The following is a 25,748-nucleotide window of genomic DNA, read 5'->3' as shown; positions in this document are numbered from 1 at the left end:
ATAAAATTATGCACTAAAATATTCTGTATTCTCTTGGTAATTATCTTTTAGTTAATGGTCACCCAAGAAAAGGTCTCCTGTACTTATGTAATGAATTATGTCCTAAAAGAAAATTAACTGTAGCTTTAAAGTTCTATTCCAGAAGAACAAAAGGGCCGTCGCATCGGACACCATCGGGCTTCGTTGCAACCACTGACTTGCCTGTGTGCAAAGCCACGCGACCTGGAATCATTCTCCTAAGCCCTGTGGTGCAATTCAGAAGAGCAAGACACCTTTAGATCGTGATGTCCTACCACAAAAGCCTGAGTCTGTGTATCCTAGCCACAGTACGAAGACCGACTCCCGTGTCCATTTCACTCAACGAGCAAGGCGGGAAATGTGATTTCTGGCTTGCGGGCATTTCTCATGGGCCATATTAAAAAAAAAATTTAATGTTTAATCATTTTTGAGAGAGAGAGAGAGAGAGAGAGAGAGACCCAGCATGAGCGGGGGAGGGGCAGACAGACAGGGAGACACAGAAGACAAAGCAGGCTCCAGGCTCTGAGCTGTCAGCACAGAGCCCCACGCAGGGCTCAAACCCCTGTGAGATCGCGACTTGAGCAGAAGTCCTACGCTTAACCGACTGAGCCACCCAGGCACCCCTCTCATGGACCATATTTTAAAATAACCCCTGGCACCTGAGCTTATCTCTTGTGAGTATGTATATTGTTTGGTTCCTTCCAGGGCTTTGAATGAAACTTGGTCCCCATCTTGTCACAGTAGGTCTGAGTTCAAGTATGTGCTTTCTGTCTCTCTCTCATTGTTCTGTTGTCGGCGGGGGGTTGGGGCAGGGGGAGGGGGGCTGGGGGGCTGACTGATTTACAACCTTCATTTCAGAGACAGTAAATCTCAAAAGCCAAATGTTTCATCAGCTGAAATGCTTAACGGATTTGGAGCCAAGAGTGCTTATCAGTGAAAGAAGCCATTTGTTTAAAATCTCTGGTTTTAGCCAGCCAAGGGGCTGCTTCTATTAATTCATCTACAGCGTATATGGAGAGAGATGTGCTTCTCCAGGGGACAGACTTCTAAGGATGCCTCTACCAGCACTCGGCTTTGGTGATGTGCATGGCCGTTTCCAAACGGATTATCTACTCCCACGTTCATAGAATTGCATGATAGGAAACTGATACACATCTTGTTTCTGCATTATATCAAGCACTCTATTTCCACAATCAGAATAGGAAAGGAATATATTCTTGCAGGGTAAAATAAAATTGCTTGCCTTCATTCTGCACCTGCAATAAAAACTCTGCCTTGTTGATTGTTTAAATTAAAAGAGACGGTGGAAAAAAATCCCTGGATGATGCAGTGAATGAAGATTCCATGGCAGCAACTATGGAAACACCAACTTCAAAAAAACCCACGTTCATTTGCTAAACTTCAGGCATGCACGGAGAGCTGTTTCCCTCAGGACTTTTGGAAGGAATTCAGAATCGCAAAGATCAAACCTTTCAATAGGAGGCTGTTAGAAAAGCTAAGATTTGCCAGGGTATAGAATATTAATTAGCCTGCCATTGGAGAGGTTACAACAGTCATGTTTTGCTGGGGAGGGGCTTCAGTTCCATAAAGGCTAGCGATTCACCGTATGTTGCAAATCCTCACTGGTGCCCCGCGGAAACAAAATAAGCAAATAGGTCATTCTGGGAGAGCTCACAGAGGGGGAGAGGGAGTGGAGGAAGGATGTGTTGAAGACAGAGGGGTTCTGCCAGAAAATTACTGGAGCCTTTAAGAATGAATCACCGCTTTCCTTAATGGGGAAAGAGAGGCTTGTCTTATGGTTATTAAACGGCACCCAAACTACCATTATGAGCCCGTTTCATACATAAAGCTGCATGAAAGGGCCTTTGCTCCCAAGCAGGGCGCGATGCATTTTATGAGAAACTGTGCAAAAGGTTGCACGATGAATGCCAGAGCCAGGGAACACTCGTTGGCATGAAACGCTAATTAGTAATTGCTAATTAAATAAGGGAGGGGTTGGTAACGTCGGAACGTTCCCACTAATGACAAGCTCATCTCAGCTCCACCCCTGAGAATGCTGGAGAGGCCTGAATCTTCGAGATGCCCTGGCCATGCATCTCTGCAGATACAGGAGATCGTGAGTGCACTTAGTGCATTTTCAGAACCAGGTTTTGCTTCATGTGACTTCAGGGCCTCAGTCAGTCTGTCTTCACCCAAACACTGCAGCAGGTGGCTGTAGGAACGGAATAAGCACTTACTGAAATGGCTGGAAAAAAGGAGGTGGGATGGAAGGGGGTGTTTGGGGGCAAGGGCACATGAGAAAGTAAAATGACTAAGAAGCAAACAAAACACCTTTTTAGCATCTGGTGTTGTTTTGTCAGAAGGCCTAGGCAAGACAGGAGTGGATACAAAGGTAGACCAACACGTCTGCGGTACGTTAACCTTGGCAGAAGCTGGAACGAACAGCGGTAGTTTCGAATTTGAGAAGGAGAGGACCCGTCTGTCCGGAAAACGGCTTCAGACATCAGAGGGAAGGCTTGTTTCGAGGTCACGATCGTTTTTGCCACGAGAGAGAGACAGACGAGTCTGGGATCCATCTGACCACGTTGCTACAGGAAAAGCTTTGGGTTGCCTTCTTTGCAGCCTCTAAGGGCGAATTAGGAATGTGATGCCTTTGGTGAAATTTGGTTCCTCAATTTATAGAATCATCCTTCTTTTTAAAATAAGACATACCAGCTCGTGCTATTTCAGGGGCAGTTGCAGTGACTTGAACATGCACCGTAATTCGGCTTAGATTACAGAGTTTCATGTTTCTGTGTGCGACTCTAATATGTTGTCTATAAGGGGTGGGCGCTAAGTAAGAGTGCAGTCCCAGGATCTGTCATTTAGTTTGAAACTTAAGCATTAAAAAGAATGAAAATATCAATAAGGCATTCAATGGGGAAAAGCTGACAACCTGTAATGCTTTTCTGTACACACACACACACACACACACACACAGACACCAACACACAGATGCCCCAGCCCAACACACACACTTGTCTTTCCCTGAAAAATTTTTTCAAGGAGGACTTTCTCATTTTACAACCAACGTGAGTAGACAAATGATAACTTGAATCTAGTAAAATTTACGGTCTCTGGTATTATCATATATTATAGATATTTGAGATTGATTGTGCCTGATATGTTAGCCCTGTACAGACTCACAGAGGAGGCATTTTATCATCAGAAACAGAACCAATAGAAACAGAAGCAATAACCATCATCACGATTATTTACATAATAAAATCCTTCCTGCCATGAAAAATGCTTTCCACTGGTGCTTCTCATTTATAGGAAGACAACCAAAGAATGAACAGGGTAAACCATGAGATATATTTTCTTTATTTTTTAAGTGTTTATTTATTTATTTTGAGAGACGGTATGTGTGCGAGCCAGGAGGGACAAGGGCAGAGACAGAGACAGTGAGAGAGACAATCCCAAGCAGGCTCCACACCATCAGCACACGGAGCCTGACATGTGGGGCTTGAACCCACAAACCGAGAGATCATGTCCTAAGCCAAAACGAAGAGTCAGACGCTGAACCGACTGAGCCACCCAGGCACCCCCATGAGATTTATTTCCAAATACCGGAGATGTTTATGTGCTTTGTTATCATCAACAACCCAAAATATCCTGTGTTCTCTTGTAGGGTTTTTAAGTACCGGTGACCAGGCGGCCAAAGGCAACTATGGGCTCCTGGACCAGATCCAGGCACTTCGGTGGATTGAGGAGAATGTCGGGGCCTTCGGCGGGGATCCCAAGCGAGTGACCATCTTCGGCTCAGGCGCGGGGGCGTCTTGCGTCAGTCTGTTGACCTTGTCGCACTATTCAGAAGGTAACAAGGGCATCCCCGTGTTGGTGCACGACTCCCAGGGCTGACTGGTGAACACATGTGGAGTTCATATCCAAGATGCCTGCTGGTGGTGTCACCATAAGTCTCTCTCGAATCCTCTGCAGAAAGTCCCCAGATGACGTGAGCTCACATTGCTTTCTTTAAAAAAAATTTTTAAGTTTTTTTTATTTAGAGAGAGAGAGAGAGCATGCAAAGGCATGAGTGATGGAGGGGCAGAGAGAAAAGAAGAGAGAGGATCCCAAGGAGTCTCCGCGTTGTCAGCGTAGAACTCATTGTGGGACTTGAACCCAAGAACCGTGAGATCATGACCTGAGCTGAAACCAAGAGTTGGATGCTTAACCGACTGAGCCTCCCAGGAGCCCCTCACATTGTTTTCTTTTAGCTCAGCTTTGTTTGTATTTTAACCATTTAAATGACAATTCAGTGCTGGTTACAACAATTGGAACATAATGACTCTTATAGGAAGACCAACACTTTGCTTTTGCCTTCCTGACTTTATTCGGTCACCTTTAAATTTTAAGGCCTTCTCATTTCAACTTGGGAGAGGTAATACAGAAGAGAAACAGTCATGTGGAAGACGGATGCACATCTTTACATTCCATAAGCAACGCAGCTCGTGGTCGTGTGGTTTTAAAAGTCAGTTGGGTCACCCACACTAACTTGGGGTGGCTCCCTCGTGTCCACTGATGACCGATGTTCCAAGCAATTTGAGAGGAGGGGTTTAAGAGAGAAGTGAACTGGAATTAGATGCATTCATAATAACTTCCTGGCTCCCCCCTCAAAAACAAAAACATAACAGAGGTACCTGGGTGGCTCAGTCAGTTAGCATCCGACTTTGGATCAGGTCATGATCTCACGGTTCATGGGTTTGAGCCCCATGTTGGGCTCTGTGCTGACAGCTTGGAGCCTGGAGCCTGCTTTGGATTCTGTGTCTCCCTCTCTCTCTGCCCCTCCCCCGCTTGTGCTCTGTCTCTCTCTCCCAAAAATAAATAAACATTAAAAAAAACAATAAACAAACAACCCAGGAAAATGCAAATAAATATTCTCGGTGATGATCTAAATTATCAGGGTCATGTTATATTTCCTTCCATGTCATTGGTTGGTTGAAGAATTGCACCATTTTTATTTGAACCATTTTCATCAAAAGCACTTGAAACCTTAAAGGAGTTACTTGTTTTGCAAAAGAGTTTTGCAAAAGGAATGAAAAGGTCAAAATATTTTAAAGACTAATAAATACATAGAATTTTAATAAAATAGAATCAAAAAAACTGAAGAGGACCTTGAAGTGTATCTACCCCAAAGCCCTCATTTATCAAAAAGGAAATTGAGGCTCAAAGAGGTTGCATAACCTGCCTAGGGTCACACAGCAAGTGATGGAGGCAGGGAAGAAACCCAACTTCCCAGACCCTGATTCAAACCTATTCCCACCATTCTTCCTTAGCTATTAAAAACTGTGCCAGAGCAGAGGGTAGCCTTGACCTTCTGTGCAGAATAGACTGGCTGTGCGGGATTCATGGATATCCGCGCACAGAACAACTATCAGGAAAGCCCTGATTGTCTCTCCTATTTGGTATTTTACCTACCAACTGCTTCTCCACTTTCGGCTTCCAGTGTTGAAGTTCAGATTTCCTCAAGGTATTCTGTAGCTCTTAGGAAATACAAATGTTCAGCTCGAGTAGAAATTTTAACTAGCAACAGACACTGATGTGACCAGTAGATTTGCGGCTTAGTAAGGAGATTCAAAATGCACCTGTTATTAGGATGCTCAGTCCAAGAGCCATAAGCAACCATCAGTCAAATCAAAGGTGACAGGGCTATAGATTATTTCATAATGTCTAAGGAGAGGTCACATTATGGGCTCACATTTATATTAACACTTCATTTTTACAAAAATGAAACAATGGATAATTAGAGGGGTTGTTGGCAATATCAATACCTATAGCATTCCAGAAAATATTTAGACTTTCCCACTTTTCAACTGATATAATCCCAGTTCTCAAGTTAGCAAGTAGTCAGGACCAGCTTCCTTAGTAATCAAACACAGGAAACCAAATCTAATTGGAGGAAGAGCATTAATTACTTAAATCAGCATGTCGGAAGTGATCAAGCTCCGTGGCAGTGCTGGGCATGGGTCGCGTCTCTACACAGCAGCTTTTCAAAACAACCCAGCAATGTAATGAGCACTATGAAAATAACTAGATAGTTGGCCTTAGAATTATACTTCTAGCGATGTAGTCCCAAAAAAAGCAATCAACAGATGCATAGAAAATGATGTTTTCTTGAAGACGTTCTTTCATAGCAAAGAATCAAGTGAGAAGCTCCAAGATTAAAAAGACAAGAAAGTTATAAGGAACACATGCATTTACTCAAAGGAACAATCATTAAAATATTTAAGAATTGTGCTGAAGACGTACAGTGGTCTGGGAAACACAGTGTGAAAGCTATGCATCTACTGGACACAGTTGTACAAAACAACGTTGAGGGGGAGGTAGATAGCCAAGTAGGAATGACAGTAAAATGCTAACCAAACTTGAATTTTATAGTATGAAGTATAAGCGGTATTTTTATTTATCCAATTATTCAAGTTTTATCACAAATTATATTCTGTAACACACACACACACACACACACACACACATAGCTACGTCAGTCATGGCCAATAGTTGTAACAGGATAAAAAAAAAAAACATCTAGCAAAATTTTTCTAATCCTGATTATTTTAACTTGTGAAAATCTTCAATCGATCACATATTGACATCATTTCTTTAAGAGGCTTCAACACATTAATCTTTAGAGCCAAACACAAACGTCAGTAGTTGTACATGTCTGAGAGCATTATAAACTCTGGGAGAATGGCCCCCAAATGACTTTGATGATGCATTGAGCAAAACCAGATCAACTTAACGTCTTCTCTTGTGTGTCATCTTTGGGCAATCTTCCAGTCTTTAGAATCACATCTTCCTGATTGCAATCATGTTTCCTCGCTTGATTGCTTGCATGACCTTAAAACTCTACAGGGCACGAACTTTTGGGCTCCCAGCTGAATTACTCTGCCAGCGTCTCCTGAGGCATGAGAGCTACATCATGCTGGAATTCAAGAAAATGGCAGGAAGAGATAAGAAACAGAATGCTATCATTTTATACCCCATCAGCTCTTGTCCTGTAGTAGTGAAAAATACAGGGTTTAAAAAAATCTTTTTTTACTTCCCAACATTCATGCACTAGACAGAACTGAGAGAATATTGTAAGCCACACAGAATTTTACTCATCAAATTGCCCTTTTTTTTATTTCTCATGAAACAGACATTTTGAACATGTGGCAGAATACATTAGAGGAAAGTCTGGGATTCGAATGGATGCAATTTTGAGACCAGTGATTTTTTTTGAAAAATACATTTTACTTGGGCAATCAAGTGAGGATTCCTTTAGGAATAGCTAGCTTAATTAATATTTTAGTTGTGAAAGCTTAATACATCCAATATATTGAGGGTGGAAACAGAAATACATCTCTGAATTTTTACCCTGAAATTGATTTTAGTGGATTTTTTCTTTCTGCATGTTGAAGTGGTACCTGGATTTGCCAGTGAGGCAAAATGGTCTTTAACATCTTCTTGGCTCAAAGCATATTTTTAAGGAATGGGAGGTAGGTGATTACCCTGGGTGGGTTTATTTATAACAGCATCTGGGGATGCCAATGGCAAGACTACCCTAAATTGTGGAGTGATAAACAGATTGCACGTTTTTTTTTTTTACCACTGGAGCTAAAAGGTTTTTTTACCATTTTCTTAAACCGTGTGTGTGTGTGTGTGTGTGTGTGTGTGTAATAACATCCCATAAAACAAATGTCCAGCGGGAAGGGGAGGAGGAGAGAAGGAGATGGAAATGAGCAAAAAAATCCTGAAAGCGCTGAATGCCACTGTATCCAGAAATTCACATGCCTGAGAGACAATCAGAGCCTTCTTTGCTAAGTAAAAGCTGCTTTTCTGTCTTTCGGGTTTTCATTTGCATGTGTACAACGTTGCACCTGCAGGTCTGTTCCAGAAGGCGATCATCCAGAGCGGGACCGCACTGTCCAGCTGGGCAGTGAACTACCAGCCAGCCAAGTACACGCGGATATTGGCAGATAAAGTCGGCTGCAACATGCTGGACACCACGGACATGGTGGAATGCCTTCGGAATAAGAACTACAAGGAGCTCATTCAGCAGACCATCACCCCGGCCACGTACCACATTTCCTTTGGCCCCGTCATCGACGGGGACGTCATCCCAGACGACCCTCAGATCCTGATGGAGCAGGGGGAGTTCCTCAATTACGACATCATGCTTGGTGTCAACCAGGGGGAAGGCTTGAAGTTTGTCGACGGCATCGTGGACAACGAAGATGGTGTGACGCCCAACGACTTTGACTTCTCCGTGTCCAACTTTGTGGACAACCTTTACGGCTACCCAGAGGGGAAAGACACTTTGCGGGAGACCATCAAGTTCATGTACACGGACTGGGCAGACAAGGAAAACCCCGAGACGCGGCGAAAGACCCTGGTGGCTCTCTTCACGGATCACCAGTGGGTGGCCCCCGCGGTGGCCACGGCTGACCTGCATGCTCAGTACGGCTCCCCGACTTACTTCTATGCCTTCTACCACCACTGCCAGAGTGAAATGAAGCCCAGCTGGGCGGACTCAGCCCATGGTGACGAAGTCCCCTACGTCTTTGGGATCCCCATGATTGGCCCTACTGAACTCTTCAGTTGTAACTTCTCCAAGAACGACGTCATGCTCAGCGCAGTGGTCATGACCTACTGGACCAATTTTGCCAAAACCGGGTACGTGCTTCCCCACAGCAGGTTTTTCTTGCTCTTCTCCTAGATTGTCTGGTTCTGCCATGACGAACGGAGTGCAAGATGCATTCACACACGGTAACGGTGGGGGGCCTCGCTTTTTCCTCCTCCTTAAATTGTTTTCTGCCAACCAGATTTTTACTAAGAGTGCTCATTGCATACTTAAAAGTCTGTTTCTACCTGCCACTCCAGGGTTCAGGGGTAAACGGCACTACCTTTGGAAGCCAATCCCAGAATCTGTGTCCTTTGGTAAATAGTAGGGTTATCAAATAGGACCCTGTGTCCTTTGGTAAATAGTGGGGTTATCAAAACACGTGTACCACGTGGCAATTTGTGTTTATTGCGTAGCCACGAGAACAAATTCAGTCTCATAATACATCTAAGAAATACGATCCATGTGTGTTTATACTATATATGAACACACACGTATGTATGTTTCTCTACAGTTATGAGATTTATATCCTGTATATACACATATTGGCAAATACTTATTCATCTATATATCATTTATACATATTTATTTCATAAACAAATATATATTTCATATATATGTGTATATACATACCTCACAGGAAAGGACCTCAGCTAAATGTAGTACAAAACCCACAAGAGGCACACATAACAACAGGTCCACCGATATGCTGTTGAGCAGCTTCCAAGCAAACAAGGATAGAAAAGTCTCCCCAAGTTTTTATTTTTTCAGGTTTATTTATTTTGAGAGAAAGCGGGCGTGTGATGCGTGAGGAGTACACAGAGAGGGAAAGAGAGAATCCCAAGCACACTCCACACTGTCATCCCAGGGCTCGATCCCACGAACTGTGAGATCATGACCTGAGCCAAAATCAAGAGTTTGACACTCAACCGCCTGAGCCACCCAGGCATCAGAAGACTCCCCGACATTTAAATATTTTTTAATGTTTTTATTTATTTTTGAGAGAGACAGAGATAGAGTGAGGGAGGGAGAGCAGAGACAGGGAGGGAGACACAGAACCCGAAGCAGGCTGCAGGCTCTGAGCCGTCAGCACAGAGCCAGACGCGGGGCTCCATCTCACGAGCCGTGAGATCATGGCCTGAGCCGAAGTCGGATGCTTAACCGACTGAGCCGCCCAAGCGCCCCGACTCCCCAGCATTTTAAATGGCTACAAAGTCACAGCAACTTTTCATTTTTCTCCTGTCTAACAACGTGATTGTGGAAATTAATGAGGTATCATTCTGTTCTACCTGGGTGGGCTTCTCTCATTAACCTTGAGCCTCTTGCCCTGAATTAAAATCGGAGACTCTCTCCCTCTCCGCGGGAATGTGCGTCTTCCCGTGGCACTCCAGGTGTGGGACAGAGGCGCCCACACGACAGCAGCCCGCAGTGCCTGAGTCTGAGGCAGCTCTAGAGACAGGGTTCGTGGTGCTGAGGGCTCAATGCTCAGGGCTCCTTCTTTCACAACGATTCCAAATGTTGCTGTGTGCACGCTGTCTTCAGAGTTTTGGAGGTCTTAGCAAAACTATGGCGTGTTTATAGAGTGGCAAGTGTATTGTATGGATACCCACGTCCAACTGTCACATTTTACATGTTTGGTCTAACGACGGTGGGCATAGGAGGCAGTATGGGAGGGAGGATGTACAGATATTTGGGACAGATGGCTTGCCTGTCACCTAAGGGTTCTTTCCTCAACAAGGAGATGATTGACATCAAGCCAACGAATTTTTTTTAATGTTTATGTAGTTTTTGAGAGAGAGAGAGAGAGAGAGAGACAGAGCACGAGTGGGGGAGGGGCAGAGAGACAGAGGGAGACACACAATCCGAGGCAGGCTCCAGGCTCCAAGCCGTCAGCACAGAGCCCGATGCGGAGCTCGAACCCATGAACCGTGAGATCATGACCTGAGCCGAAGTCAGATGCTCAACCGACTGAGCCCCCCAGGCGTCCCCTAGTCAACGACTGTCTTTATGTCACCCTTGTTTATGATGTTATTATAACATCCCTAGGGTGCTGTAACCATGTACCACAAACGGTGTGGCTTCAAACCACAGACATTTATCGTTGCCCAGTTCTGGATGCTAGAAATGCAAAATGCAGGTGTTGGCAGGGCCGAGTTCCCTCTCCAATCTCTAGGGGACAGGTTTGTGCTCCTTCCTAGTTCCTGCTGCTTTGCAGGCTATCTGTGGCATTGCCTGTTTATAGCCACGTGACTGTGGTTTCTGCGTCTGTGTGATGTGGCGGCCTCCCTATGTGTCTGTTTGCAGATGGCCGTCTTCTTCTAAGGGCATCCGTCATACTGGTTTAGAAGTCCAACCTGCCCCATCTTATCTTCACTGATTCCATATGGAATGACCCTGTTTCCAAATACGGTCACATTCTGAGGCCCTGGGGGTTAGCACTTTGGCATATGGTATTAATTTGATGGGGGAACAATTCAACTCATCACCCCTTTTAAAGGCAGGATGATGCCCAGTTGTGTCATTGAACTCAGGTGCGTGATGCCTTTCCTAACCAAGTGTCATGCTCTTGAAGCAGAAAGATTTCCCAAATGATGGCCATCTGCTTTCCTTACATTTTCATCCAAACATAGCACTCTTTAAGTAATATCTAAACATCCTTACTTGCTTTAGTTAAAACCACATACTTCTTTCCCTTATGTGTTTTGAAAATGGACTTTATATGATTTTTCTTACATGGTGATCATTCATCACCAGTGTAACTGAACCATGAAAAAAATGGCAAACTCCAAACAAAGCCATTAAATTCTCGTTAGCTCCTCTTGCCTTGCCAAGAGCTCTGGGGCTGATGCCCTCTTGGCGTTTAAAAAAGAAAGAAGAACGGTAAAGGAAATTAATTAGTGTCACGCGATGGGAAAGATCTCCTAGCGCGAAATGGATATTTTCACCAAGGCCTATCAAAGGCTGAGCCAGGATTAAAAATACCACAGCATTCTGCTATCGAGTGCTTCTTTTCATGTCATAGCTTGGCTCCTAAGATCTCTGTGCCCGGCGCCTGTGGTTCACACCCTCGTGTGGGGAACGTAGTGACGGAACTGTTAAATAGCCTGGGCTTAATCACGGCCAAAGGCATTCGTGTGACCATTCATGGTATGTGTTCATGAAGGTGTCAAAGCAGCCAGAACAGATGGGAAAAGGGTTCGGAAGGGGAAGGACGTCCGCTTTGGGGGAACAGGTGTCATCTAAGTGGAGTCTAGAACTTCAGAGAGAGTCAAGCTCTCCCTGAGCAAACGGGAAAGACACAATGGAGAGCTGTGGATGTCAGGCTCAAGAACCTGGACTGGATCCAAATAGGAGCTATTTTTACTTCCGCAGTGCCTGTGGGCCACGGCTGAACTGATACTTAGGGATATTAATGCAGTCAGTTTTCTTCATTCGTTTGGAAAGGTCATTGAAATGACTCAAATCATCCTTAAAGAGAGTCACTCAGAACTTCCTCTAATGTGAAATGCAAAGTGGACTCTTCCAGCGTCAGTATGTGTGGGATAATATTTCCATGGCGGCCAGTTGAACAAGGAGACAGAGGATGGAACGGGTGGGCAGTCTAGTGATTTCGGTATTTGTCAATACTTGGCAAAGTCGTGAGAGGTGGTTGCTATTCATTTATTTAATTAGGGTAGTGGTGCAGTAGGCTCTCTGCAGGGGCGTATTTCCTTGTCCCCGGCGGGGGCTGCTTCGGTGGTCCCAGGGAAGGTGAGCCAAAATGGTGCCAGTAATGGAACAACGTAGGATAAACCATGTCTGACGCCACAGTGTGAGCATGCTGGTTAACTCTGTTCTTCAGAACACATTCTCAGACCGGGACACAGAGACCATCAACTGCTCCCCACCAGCACTAGAGGGACAGGACACCTAGATTATAAGAACATCTCCCCAGCCATTTGTCACAGCCCTTGTCTACGGAGAGAGGAGTCCATGGCATCAGGACATGCTTTGCCATTATCACTGGCTGCTGTTTCCAGTCTTCTGTACCTTACAGACAACATGCTGCTGTTTCTTACTGTTTGGATGTTAGGCAAGGCGTATACCCTGGTGCTGCTTTTCGTAAGACCCACAGCTCACAGGTGTGACCTTATGTCTGTCTTTAAATGTAAATACATGATATGCCAACATTTTGTTGTTGTGGATCACAGAGAAGTAAATGTTGGGAATATGCGTATAGAAGACACGGAAGGGGGAAGGGGGAAGGCGGGTAGGGAGGGAAGGAAGGAAGGTTCCATGATCCAGCTTAGAAGACTCAGCCAATGTGCTGCCAGGGTGCCAGTCGGCTCAGGTCATGATCTCACAGTTCCTGGGTTTGAGCCCCACATCGGGCTCTGTGCTGACAGCTCAGAGCCTGGAGCCTGCTTCCGATTCTGTATGTCCCTCTCTCTCTGCCCCTCCCTTGCCTCTCTCTCTCTCTCTCTCTCTCTCTCTCTCTCTGCCCCTCCCCTGCTCACACTCTCTTTCTCTCAAAAATAAATGTTAAAAATAAAAAAAGAAGACTCAACCGAAACAGTGCTGGAAAAGAACAACATAGGCCAAAACAATAAGTACTAGCCTAAAAATAAAGCTGATGTGGAAAGTTTTGCTAAATGAAAAGCAATGTCAAGGAAAAATGAAAACTAATCCCAAGGTTTCCAAAGGCTTAGAAAGAATTACAACCTGTGCCATAGAAAATCTCTTTGGGAATGCGAGCCCTGACTGGTCCATAGCATCCAGGTGCTTGTGGATCAAACACCTATTCAGTCTGAACTCTTTTGTGGGGACACCAAAGAAAAGTTGGTCTCTGTAGGACATATTGCAACAATCAGCATTTTAAGGAACCAGATGATGCATTGTCCATCAAGGGCCTTATTTAAATGCCATTGGAGTTCAGATAATGCAAAGATAATTCTGGCACGGCAAATGCAACCAACACAGATTTCAATTTTTTGACTTGGTCTCAGGACCAAGGCTCTCAGTGTAGGTCTAAGGAGATGCTATCTTGACTGTTGACGTTGTTGGTATCCTGTGATGAATTTATTTTCAACCTTTGCGAAAACTCAAGAGGCCCTTAGGGTGCATGGCTTAGAGAGAACTGCAGCCCGTGTCTGGTCTTAAAATGACCTTTACGGCCAAAAAGCATTGGAAGCAGAGTGAATGAACATCTTGACCTGTTGTGTAGGTGCACGTGGTAGCCTTCTTCTTAGACATCTGGTAACAAATACCAGGTACTACGTTATGCTAGATGTGAGGAGGATCTTGTGTCATCAAAAGGAGCCCATCAGAGAGTTTACTGGTGTTTCTACAGGAATCATATTACCTATCTCTAGCAAATAACATGTATCACAAGGGCTTAGAAATGCACTTGACCATCTCCGCCAAGATGATGTCTCAAATAAATTGTGACAGGTGAAAATGTGTGTCTCAGGTGCTGGGAAATGTGGATGCAGGTAGCATTGAGGTTTTCACTAGGGAGAGAAGATACGTCCATTGCTTTTATCCTTAATCATCACGATCTTTAATTTTACTCATGGAAATTAAAACGTGCCATATGCGGAAGTCAAGTCTAAACAGACACTGCTATCCCACTTAGAGGTCTTGCTGTCTTTGGAGTGTTTGACAAGGGAAAATGATGGACTTTCATAAGCTCTGTGAGTTTATCTTGGTTTCAGGCTTCTGACCGTGCACCTCCAAGAACTTTAATAGATAGATTGTATCAGGCTAAAGCTTACTTATCTGGATTTTCAAAATCCTCTGCTCTATTCTTTGAGAACAAAATAAATGTGTTTCTTTACCTTTCAAATGCACACCGAATTTCATCAAAAAGAGTCCAATATCCAACATGAACAGAATACTCTTTTTCCTAGATGCCCTCTGCTTAATAAAAGGTCCACACAGCTAATAGACCCAATTCAGTGAAATCAGATCAATGGAAAAATAGTAGGAATCCTTACCACCTTTCCTTGCTTTTAGAAAATAAAAATCGGTGACAAAAGTTTCCATGGCACATTCCAATTAAATAGGAATTTTTTCAAAAATTTATTTCATGGGGCGCCTGGGTGGCGCAGTCGGTTAAGCGTCCGACTTCAGCCAGGTCACGATCTCGCGGTCTGGGAGTTCGAGCCCCGCGTCGGGCTCTGGGCTGATGGCTCAGAGCCTGGAGCCTGTTTCCGATTCTGTGTCTCCCTCTCTCTCTGCCCCTCCCCCGTTCATGCTCTGTCTCTCTCTGTCCCAAAAATAAATAAACGTTGAAAAAAAAAAATTAAAAAAAAAAATTTATTTCAGAAGACTCAAATAAAAGAAACATGAGGTGCTATATTGAATCCAACATGTTTCTGAAACATGCAAGTATTTTTAAAAATCAGATAAAAAGATTTTAAATATATTAATGTTTATAAATGAACAGATAAAAAAGAAAACTCATGCATTAGGATCTACAAATTTGTATTCTTTTTTCTTGATCCCATGAGTAAAATAAAAGTGAGTGTGCACTCAGTTAAGTAGTAAAATTTCTTTTTCTGTATGCCGTGTATATAGTTATATTTACATATAATTATATGTATCTATATATAGCTATATATCTAGTGATATAGATATCCATATACATAGTGTACATTATGCAGTATATACTATGATATATAGTATACTTTCACAGAGTATGTATTCTACATTATACTTTTATGAAGCATATACTGGATATAACATATAGTATATACCATAAATCCTGTGGTATAGAATATATGCTATATGAAGTATATACTATACTGTATATACTGTAGTATTCAATACATACAATATGTAATATAATATACTGTGATGTGTACTATGTACCATGTAATATACATGCTATGATGTATATTATTTACAATGTATAGCATACCATATATACGGTGGTAAACAGTATACTTTTATATGGCATATACTATATGCAGGATATGGTACCCTGTACATGCTGTGGGTATTACAGTATATTACTTTACAGTCCTCTCTCCCTCCCTAAGCAATTTTTAGGCATTCTACTTTGTATATTGGCCGAAGGGGATAATATTTACTAGGCTGTAACTATTTTCCAAAAATTTTGTTATGATTATTGAGCCTCCATCCATTACTTCTAATCCCAGTATCGTCACCCATTCTGTAGATGAGGATGATTAGGCCCAGAGAGGCTTCAGAAATTTGCGCAAGATTTCACAGCTGTAATGAGGGAGAGCCTCAGAGCTTAATGCCTGGAGATGATTTTGACAGCCTCAGACTGAGGGCAAATGTCCTTCTTTTAGCAAAGGCTGCATGCACCAGTTGGCCAGGGTATCGTTTGCATCCTGCACAATGCACGGTCATGTATGTGGACTTGGGACTTTCAGGTAGGACTTCAGGCCAGTGTTCTGGCATGTGAGCATATAGGCAGTGGCTAGAGGCAGCTTTGTCCATGCTGCCAGAACGTTGTTCCATGGAAAACAGAAGTGAGAAGAGCCCGATCTCTGTGTGCACATCCCAACTTGCTCTGGCTTGTCCATGACATCTGAACGTTCAGTGTTGTCTACTAGGTGATCTTTTACTGTGCATGACCTCAAAATTTTCAAAACAAATAAACATTAAGATGAAATATGTTTTACACTTCACTTTGCCAACCATAAAAATAGATGGAAGAAATGAGAATATGATATTTTGGGGAGGTTCTTTGTGATAGTAAAAGAATTGGTGGCAAAGATGTTTAAAGTACCATGTTTTCTGGATTTCCCTTTAATTTTGGTGATTCCCTTTCTGCCTGTGCCCATTTATGTAAATAACAAGACAATTCTTGGGTTCAGAGTTGGCCTGGCACACTTAACATCTACAGAAACTCTCAATTTCTTGCACCGTGTTTTACTTCTCCTAAACATGTTAGCTTCACCATATGTAAAGCTGTGATCTTATCACCGTTCTTAGAATTAATGGAATGTTACTTGATATTTACGTGGCTCAGTCTTGGAAAGGTTTTCAAATATTCAACTATTCCTCTTTCAAAAAGACAGCAAACTCGTGGTGCCTTCATTTCACCGTGTCTTCACATTTTGCAATGGCAAGTCCTATTTTTATTTGATTTTTAACACAATTTTAGTTCTTAAAACTTCAGTATGTGTTTGTCCACCTCAGAAGCCACCCTGGTGCAAAATGCCTACTTTTTGAACAATTGCCTCTAAATCAGGATTTCTCAACCTCAATACTATTGATGTTTGTGCCCTCTACTCATTCATGGCGGTACAGTCCACACATGACAACCAAATACGTCCTCAGACATTGCCAAATGTCCCTGTGTGGACAACACGCCTTGGTTGAGATTTATGGCTCAAGAGTAGCTAAACTTGAAATACTGAAAAAATTTCCTACACCCATTTTTTCTTACTTTTTTTTATTTTTGAAGATCATTTGATGCATTTAAAAAAATAGTAGAAATGTTATGAAAATGCCAGACCTCTGCCACCAGGAATTATTTTTAAAATGAAAGGAAGAGAAGACTTTAAGGAAAATACAAAATGGTAGCCATGGTTGAATTAAACCACAGTGTGTCCGTTGCTATTTGAGTACTTGGTGTTCATAAACAGGTCTTGGTGAGCTCAATTAAATGGTCCTAATTCCCTGTTTTGTTTGATGGCAAGATTTACTTGTCACATGTCAAAGGGTGTGACCTTTTTTCCCTCTTTTCTCTTCCTTCTGTCCCCAGTGACCCAAATCAGCCTGTTCCTCAGGACACCAAGTTCATTCATACAAAACCCAATCGCTTTGAGGAAGTGGCCTGGTCCAAGTATAACCCCAAAGACCAGCTCTATCTACATATTGGCCTGAAGCCCAGAGTGAGGGATCACTACCGAGCTACCAAGGTGGCTTTCTGGCTGGAACTGGTTCCCCACCTGCACAACCTGAATGAGATATTCCAGTACGTGTCAACAACCACGAAGGTCCCTCCTCCCGACATGACCTCCTTCCCCTATGGAACCCGGCGGTCTCCCGCCAAGATATGGCCCACGACCAAACGCCCAGCCATCACTCCCGCTAACAACCCCAAACACTCCAAGGACCCTCATAAGACAGGGCCCGAGGACACAACCGTCCTCATCGAAACCAAACGGGATTATTCCACTGAACTGAGTGTCACCATCGCCGTGGGGGCCTCCCTGCTCTTCCTCAACATTCTGGCATTTGCGGCTCTGTACTACAAGAAGGACAAGAGACGCCATGAGACGCACAGGCGCCCTAGTCCCCAGAGGAATACCACAAACGACATTGCTCACATCCAGAACGAAGAGATCATGTCCCTGCAGATGAAGCAGCTGGAACATGACCACGAGTGTGAGTCCCTGCAGGCTCACGACACGCTGAGGCTCACCTGTCCTCCAGACTACACCCTGACGCTGCGCAGGTCTCCAGATGACATCCCACTCATGACACCAAATACCATCACCATGATCCCAAACACACTGACGGGCATGCAGCCTTTGCACACATTCAACACCTTCAGCGGAGGACAAAACAGTACCAATCTCCCCCACGGACACTCGACCACTAGAGTATAGCTTTGCTGTTCCTTTCCGCTACATCTGCTCCTTCCCACTGGAGAGAGGGAGAAAGAGAGAAGCAACGTGTGCCCACGAGGAGTGTGGGTCATCCCACTGACATAAGACAAAAAGAACAGGGCCACCATCGTGTCCCTGTAGACCCATCCCATTGGCATTTCCCAGTACGACAAGATCTACTTCTGACCCTATGAAATGTGAAAAAGTATACATTGCTGTTACAATACTGCTTTAACATCTCCACCTCTCCAGAGAACGTTTAGTTTGGCTAGGACATCACCGTCTCCAGGACCTGGATGCTTCCCATGTTAACAATAGAAGCTGACACTTTGGGGACTCAGCCAGGGACACTTAAGAAAAAAAATTTTTTTTAATTAACAGTTGAAAAATACAATATGTGCCATACGACGGATGGCTCTACTTAAGGGAAGGACGAGTCTGTGGGATTTTGCCCAGTGCATGGAGCTATCATCCAGACAGAAGGAGAAGTAGAATTTTATTATTACAAGAGCCGACTATGCAGTAACATATGTATAGTTCTGTGCAAAGAGGTGTTTCGCCAGCCTGAACTATATTTAAGAAACTTTGTAAAAAAAAAAAAGAAAAAACAAATGTATATAGCTGTGAGTTTCAACAAAAAGACACACAGAGAAAGGAAAAAAAAACAACCAACAAAAAAAGCTTTTATTGGTGTTTTCAGTTTGAAAGACCTTTTAGCAAGATTGTGCTTTCCATTGTGGTCTGTATGTATATAAATATATATATATACATTAGTCATTCACCTCTGTTTCCTCCAGGACACAGGAGGATGTTCTTAATTCCTCGTGGTAAGCAAACACATGGGGTTTTCTAACGCATTTCATTTGTAGGACGATGTGGTGTCACACAGCGGACCCAGACTGTCTGTGTGGTGGGGCTCTTCACCCCCCTTTCTGGGATGCATGCGACAGCATTGTTAGGAGACCGACCGTTGTGTTAGCAAACTTTTATTTTTGTGTGTGTTAGCCTCCATGGAGTTGCACCACCTAGATGGATCCCCCATCCCCAGCGTGGAGTTTATGTAAAGCTTGCTGAATTAGAAACACACACACACAGAGACACTGCAGGAACAAAAAACAAAATACAAGTCTTGGTCTGTGGTTGTGGTTCTTTGAATATGTTTAGGGAGACCTGCTGCCCACCCCCAGGGGTCCTGCCAAAAAGGAAAGAAAGCTTGCCTTTAGTGGGGGTGGGGCCATGCCCCGCCGGGTAAATACGGCTCAGTGTTCCCCAGCAGCTGCAGAAAGGGCTGTGGGTGCCGGGCTACCTGCTCAGCTTAGCTAATCAGATTGAAGGAGGGCATGTGTGTTTCCTGTTTTTTCTTTAAGCAGTAAGTCCCTTATTTATCAGGAAGCAAGATTTTTTTTTTATTCTTTACATCGTTTATGGGATAACACATATGCTTGTCTAAAGTACTGTGAGACTTGTGTATCAGTCACTGGTCAATGAATCGTACGGGGAGAAAACAAACCCACGTGAAAGGACAGAACGCGAAAAGCCCTCTGCATGGGTTTTTCTGCAAAGTTAGGGTCGCCTTCGCTGTCAAGATAAGTTACGGAAATTATTCGCCCCACTTAAAATTGGCAAGCTGGGGACTGGACATTTGCCCCCAACACCTCCTCACATTCCCATTGTCCTTTTAATTTTATCTGAAGGAATATTTTGAGTTTCCTACGGTGGAAGGGAAAAGAACAATGGTTACTTTATAGTTTGTCTTTCAAGAGTCATTGCAACATCAGGAAGTAGCAGCCAAAGATGTTTGAAAATCCTGTCTCTGGGCTTGACTATGGTTATTTCAGAAAGTGAGGCTTACAAGTCATTGCTACGTTGGGGATGCTCCACAAGATAAGTCCAGCGTCCTTGCCCCTTGGCACAACGCTCGGGTACTGAACCCCTACACTAAAACAGTAACGATCGATACCAACGTCTTCGAAAACGCCCTTTAGCAAAAGACAGTTCTTACAGGTGCATAGAAGTCCCACGATAAATTCTGTCGTCCATCTGGGTTAAGATTTGAGAGTGGGTCTCTGTATATACATACGTGAACTATTATAATCCCCACTTTGCACATGGCCAACCAACAATCCTTTCCTGCAGCTAGACGTGTCACGGGTACAAGTTTTGTCCCCAGTTCATCCTTTTCTAAAGGTATTGTCAGGTCATTTCTGCAAGCTATGTATTACCCCCAGCGGGGTACGGCAAATAGACTCTCCATACAACTACCCGAGAGGTGATGCTTGGCATCAGTGTGGGTCTGGTATGTTTGTAATGTGAATTCCAATATTTGTTTAGTATTTCCAATTGTCTTCTGCTAGCAATATGCACAGTAATGTATCAGGCTTGTGACATTTGGATAAGGAAAAAAAAAAGAGTTCTTGTTAAGTGAATAGCTTTTACAGAGGATATGATCAAAAGAAATTTAATACACCTTAAATGATATCTTATTTCTACATGGAAAGAAGTTATAGAATCTTCATAGAGTTCTATGAGAATAAAATATACTTGCTATCTATAAAAAAGAGAAAAATGAGAAAAAAAATGAGAAAAAGAAAATAAGTTAAAAAAAAAAAACTTTCCTAGGCTTTTATCCTTGACCTTCACAGGCACGCAGGGTTTAATGGTTTCTTGGGTTATTATTTTGAAATTTTGTTTTTGATTTTGCCTTAAGTAATGATAGAAGATATATATGGCTGGACACATATGTATAAACTTTTCAGCAGCATTTTTAATAATAAAATATCACAGTATTTTCTAATGCTTTGTGCAAATAATTACGCGTCCATCCTTTTTTTGTAGGTGGCCTATGTTATTTCCTTTTCCTACCCCTTTGACTGCTGTTTTCATTTTAAAAGCTACGCGGTACATCAGACACAAATGGACACACTCAACCTGTAACGGGTCAGCTTCGCACAGTTTCTCCCAGTGCATGATTCTTGGGCGACCCACGGGGGGAGTTCTGCCTGACGTTGGAGAAGGAAGCCCCAGACGGTGATGATGATGTTTCCTGAAGGTTCCTGAATTGGAGCACTTGGATTTATTACTGTTATCACTGCCCGTTCTTATGGTGCTGGGTTTGGCATTGAGTTTGACATAATAATGCCCTCCCGCATCCAAACAGCCTTGTTTGAGTAAATCTTCGGGTGACAGCAAGAAATTGTGAGTAAAACTCAAGAGGCAGAACATGCCTCCCGGGCCCGTGGAGAGCAAATTGGCCAAGTCCTCACCAGTGCATCTGGCTGTTTCTTATCCTTTTAATTAACATTCAGGAGAGCCCCCAGGCACAGGCACCTGTAATACCCCTCCTTTAAAGTGGAAGGGGTTGAGAGTCGGGAACTTGTGGCCGCCAGGCAGCACAGGTTGGGTTCAAACGAAGGTAGTGTGCTTCAGAGCCCCAACTCCACCAGTAAGGAAGACAGCAGGAATTTCTAATGCAGGTGCACACGTGTCCTCGTGCATTAGCCGATGGTCAGATAAAGAAACCCAGCAAATCCTGTGACTGTTTGCTGCAGTAGAGCACTGAAGGTTTTTACATATTGATTGGGGTCATTTGCTAGTATGAGGCAAACGGGAGATAAATATATATGTAATATGTTACATAATAATAATTTAGTAGTATACTTCCTATTATATTTTATTATAACTACATATTATATGCTTATATGATATAAACTATACATAATATATAATATAGCATATATAATATATGCAGACTGTATAATATAAAAATACATTTTATAATATATTGCATATTAAGTTGATATATTATAGAAATATTGTATATACAGAATTTACATCATATATTTTATTTGTAATATAATTATAGTATTTATCTTATAATTATATAAAGGAAAATATAAATGTTATTAATATTCACAGTATGACACATTCATTTATATATTATATACAACATATGTTATATTTATATTTAATATATAAATAAAACAAAATATATAGCATGTATTTATATAAACACATAACAAAATATATAGCATGTATTTATATAAATACATAAAACATACACCATGTATTATATAATCTGCAATACATTTTTATGTATTTATATACATATTTTATATATTGCATATAGGTGTATATTACATGTATATATATGTGAATGTATAATACTCTCATACATATATGTATATGTAATATGTATTTCATGGAAATGCCGTGTTCATGGATTCGAAATTGAAAAAATGTTTAAAACCGAATCTTTAGCAAATTTTAGCTACAGGGAGAGTCACTATTTTTTTTCCACCTTGTATATGTACATTCTTGCACATTCTAACTGGAAAAATGGTAAGAGTGTATGCATTCATTCGTACACTCATTCACTCATGTGCTCACTCAGCAAACGTTTACCGACCATCTCCCTCCTCACAGGCCGTGTGCCAGGGATGGTGTGTGAAGTGAAAGGACAGAATCGCAGCAGGCTTTGGAGATGGTACCCAGTGCCAGTGGGAGTGTAGACACAGCGCCTTAACCTCACCTGCTAGGAGTGGTGAGCATTCAGCTGGGGATGTGTAGGCTGGAGTCCCCACATTTCCAACAACTTCTCAAGTGCTGGAGAGGCTGCTGGTTCCCAACTGTCCCCAACTATTGAGAATGTTCAGAAGTAGCCATGACGGTCACGATCAGGGGGCCCTGGGCGCCGTGAAAGCTGTTCCGTGGAAAGCTAAAGCAACGTGAGAAATGAATTACCATCCTTCTCCGAGGTGGTGGGGACAGGGAGAGGGGTAGAGCCGTTTTACAGCCCTGTGTTCCAGAACTGATACAGCCCAGTGGTCAGAGATGACCAGGGGCACTTCTGGCATCCAGCTCGAGTTTGGTCACTTGCAGCAAAGGCAGGGCACATGCAAGAGCAGTGAGCCATCTGAGTGAGCCGTTCACACGGCAGAGAGGAGCGTTTGGGCTTACACAGGGCGGCGTTAAGAGGGCTTCGGGAACAAGAATTTGTTCTGGATTAGTTACCCTCAGGATAATTTGTGGTGTACAATGTTTCGGCAGGAAGCAAGAGGAGCGGAACAGGTCCGGACTCGTCATCAGCAAAGAAACTGGAATAAAAGTAGACGTTTGGTCACTTTTAGCAGAGCCCAACATGACCGAGCCATGAACCATCAGACTAGTTCAAAGCAGTCAGATGGCAGGGCTCTTCATTTCCTTCTCAGAACTGCCTCAAAATGTTCTCATCTCATCATCTTATCTCTTCTGGACCACCTGATTAGAAAAAAAAAGTTGTAAATAGAGTCTCTGCTAAGGAAGCAAAAGCAATACTTTCTCTGCAGATGCTCATGATTATATTTTAATAAATGGATGTATATATATAGAGATATATCTATAGAGAGATATATAGATATCTATAGATATCTATATATAGATATATATATAGAGAGAGAGAGAGGTCTTTTAGGACTCTACCTTTTCACAAAGCGACTACCCGCATATTTAGAAAACCTACAAATAACTGTGTTTTCCTCCAGACAAGGGCTTGAGAGAAAATGGGGAGGGTGCGTCCTCTTCCACGTTTGGCCAGGGCGGAGAAGCAGCTGGCCAGAATGAACAGGTGGAATGCATTAAAGTCTTCATTCTAGTGTCTGAGGTCAGAGGCTCCTAATAGAAATGGCTTGGGGGCTTCTGGGTATTGAGAAAAATTGCCAGCGGGTTCAGCTGGGAGAAGCTTTGAAAAGCAAATTCATCCAAGTCCCTCGTCTCAGGTCCCGAATGCAGGACCTTGGTATTGAGTGCGTCCGTTGATGTAGGGAGGAAATGGGGAGATACATTTCTGGTACCCCAACGTACACCAGTGGAGATGTCTCTTGAAAAACTGGGAAATCAGCTGATGCCCAATTGCAAATATGGGAAGCATTACACAGCGTCAGTGGTAAGATCTTTTGCGCTTTGCTGTGCTTATCAACTATTCTGTAATGTAGCCGGTTGGTTCGGAAATCTATGTCTCCTGTAGGAATTTTGGAAGATAAAAAAAAGTTATTTCTGTCTTGAGAAAAGTGATAGCTTTAAATTTTAGAGCTCTTTGCATGTAGACACACACCCACACACACACACACACACACCTGCACACACACATTCAGATGCCTATACGATTTTGTAGAGTGTTCCTTTATTTAAAAAAATAATAATTTATCAGCATCACCTATTGTCTTACTTACAATTTTAGGTTCCTTTTGTGTCGCTAATCATTGGGATCTCATTTTACTGAAGCACTATTTTTAAACACCTGCTATGCCGGCCTCTCACATGAATGGATGGATATATAACAGGAAACTTGCCCTGTTAAGGTAAGACAACATAAAGGGGACAGAGTTACACCAGGACCCACTGTAAGTAATTTATAACCTAAGGAGAGGGAGATGCGACCCGCTGTAAATGTTGACCCTACGTGTTGTTATAAAGCCTGCTTTTGAAAGAAGCAGCATTTGAATGAGGAGAAAGCACAGAGAAGAGGCGGGTTCATAGGCAGGTGTGTTGGCCACCTGAACCGTGTGGGCTCAGCTCATGCTTTGTCAAATAGGAGCCACCCACCATCACAATGCCACGAGCCCCGGCGCATTGAGCTGTCCCCATGGGGGTTCCGGGGAGCCCCGCTTCCCAGATGTGCGCAGGGTCAAAGACAACAGTGGTCAGTGGTTGTCTCAGGAGTTCCCTCCTCTGCCCTCAACACCACGGAGACAAGCATCCAGGTAACGGACGCCAGATCCCGGGAGCAGGCAAAGTCCCAACAAACAAAAAGAAAGAAAGAAATTAACAGGACACCTGGTCGCCGTTCACACCTGTTAGCCTCATTTTTATTATGGACCTAAATGTGGCTCATCACAGCAAAACTTTTCACCTTTCTTCCAAATCCCCTTTTAATCACATATAAATGCATCCTACGCACTAACAGGAATAAGGCACAAACTAACAGTTTAAGATGTGCCTCTTGGTTAATGTAGATATTCTACAATGTGGAGAGCTGACGTTTCATATTTAAATTTTTTTTAATGTTTATTTATTTTTGAGAGAGAGAGAAACAGAGTGCAAGCAGGGGAGGGGCAGAGAGACAGGGAGACACAGAATCCGAAGCAGGATCCAGGCTCTGAGCTGTCGGCAAAGAGCCCCACACGGGGCTCGAACCCAGGAACCATGAGATCATGACCTGAGCCGAGGTCGGACACTCAACCGACTGAGCCACCCAGGCACCCCTGACGTTTTGTATTTTAAATTAATTATCGGGGGTAACTAGGGAAAATAACAATTGACCTCCTGTCTGCACAAAGTATGCAAAAGTATCTGAATGTTGGGTGATCCATGTGTGCTAGGAAAACACTTAATTGTTCCCTTTATCAACAACAACAACAAAAAACTAGCAGCTGACAGTTATGATCAGAAATGATCTGGAACTTTAAAATGACGCTATCTTTGTTGGTGTTCAGGGCACAAAATTAGAGGAATGATGACCTTCAATCGTAAGCCACGAAAAT

The 25,748-nt window shown here is 43.0% G+C and overlaps 1 protein-coding gene across 2 annotated transcripts in view; it reads left to right on the top strand.

Annotated features, from left to right (window-relative positions):
- The window catches only part of NLGN4X (neuroligin 4 X-linked), a 319,875-nt gene extending 298,850 nt beyond the window's left edge, over positions 1-21,025 (top strand). For both annotated transcript variants that reach the window (XM_047844878.1, XM_047844877.1), the window contains 3 exons: positions 3,689-3,874; positions 7,923-8,712; positions 17,382-21,025. In XM_047844878.1, coding sequence (XP_047700834.1) covers positions 3,689-3,874; positions 7,923-8,712; positions 17,382-18,231 — 1,826 coding nt within the window. In that variant the 3' untranslated portion in view covers positions 18,232-21,025. The remainder of the gene's footprint in view (positions 1-3,688; positions 3,875-7,922; positions 8,713-17,381) is intronic.
- Positions 21,026-25,748: the final 4,723 nt, after the last annotated feature.

The sequence above is a fragment of the Prionailurus viverrinus genome, chromosome X (genome assembly GCF_022837055.1).
Source record: "Prionailurus viverrinus isolate Anna chromosome X, UM_Priviv_1.0, whole genome shotgun sequence".
NCBI lineage: Eukaryota > Metazoa > Chordata > Mammalia > Carnivora > Felidae > Prionailurus > Prionailurus viverrinus.
Note: the sequence above shows the minus strand (reverse complement) of the source record. Positions and strands in the feature narration are given on the sequence as shown.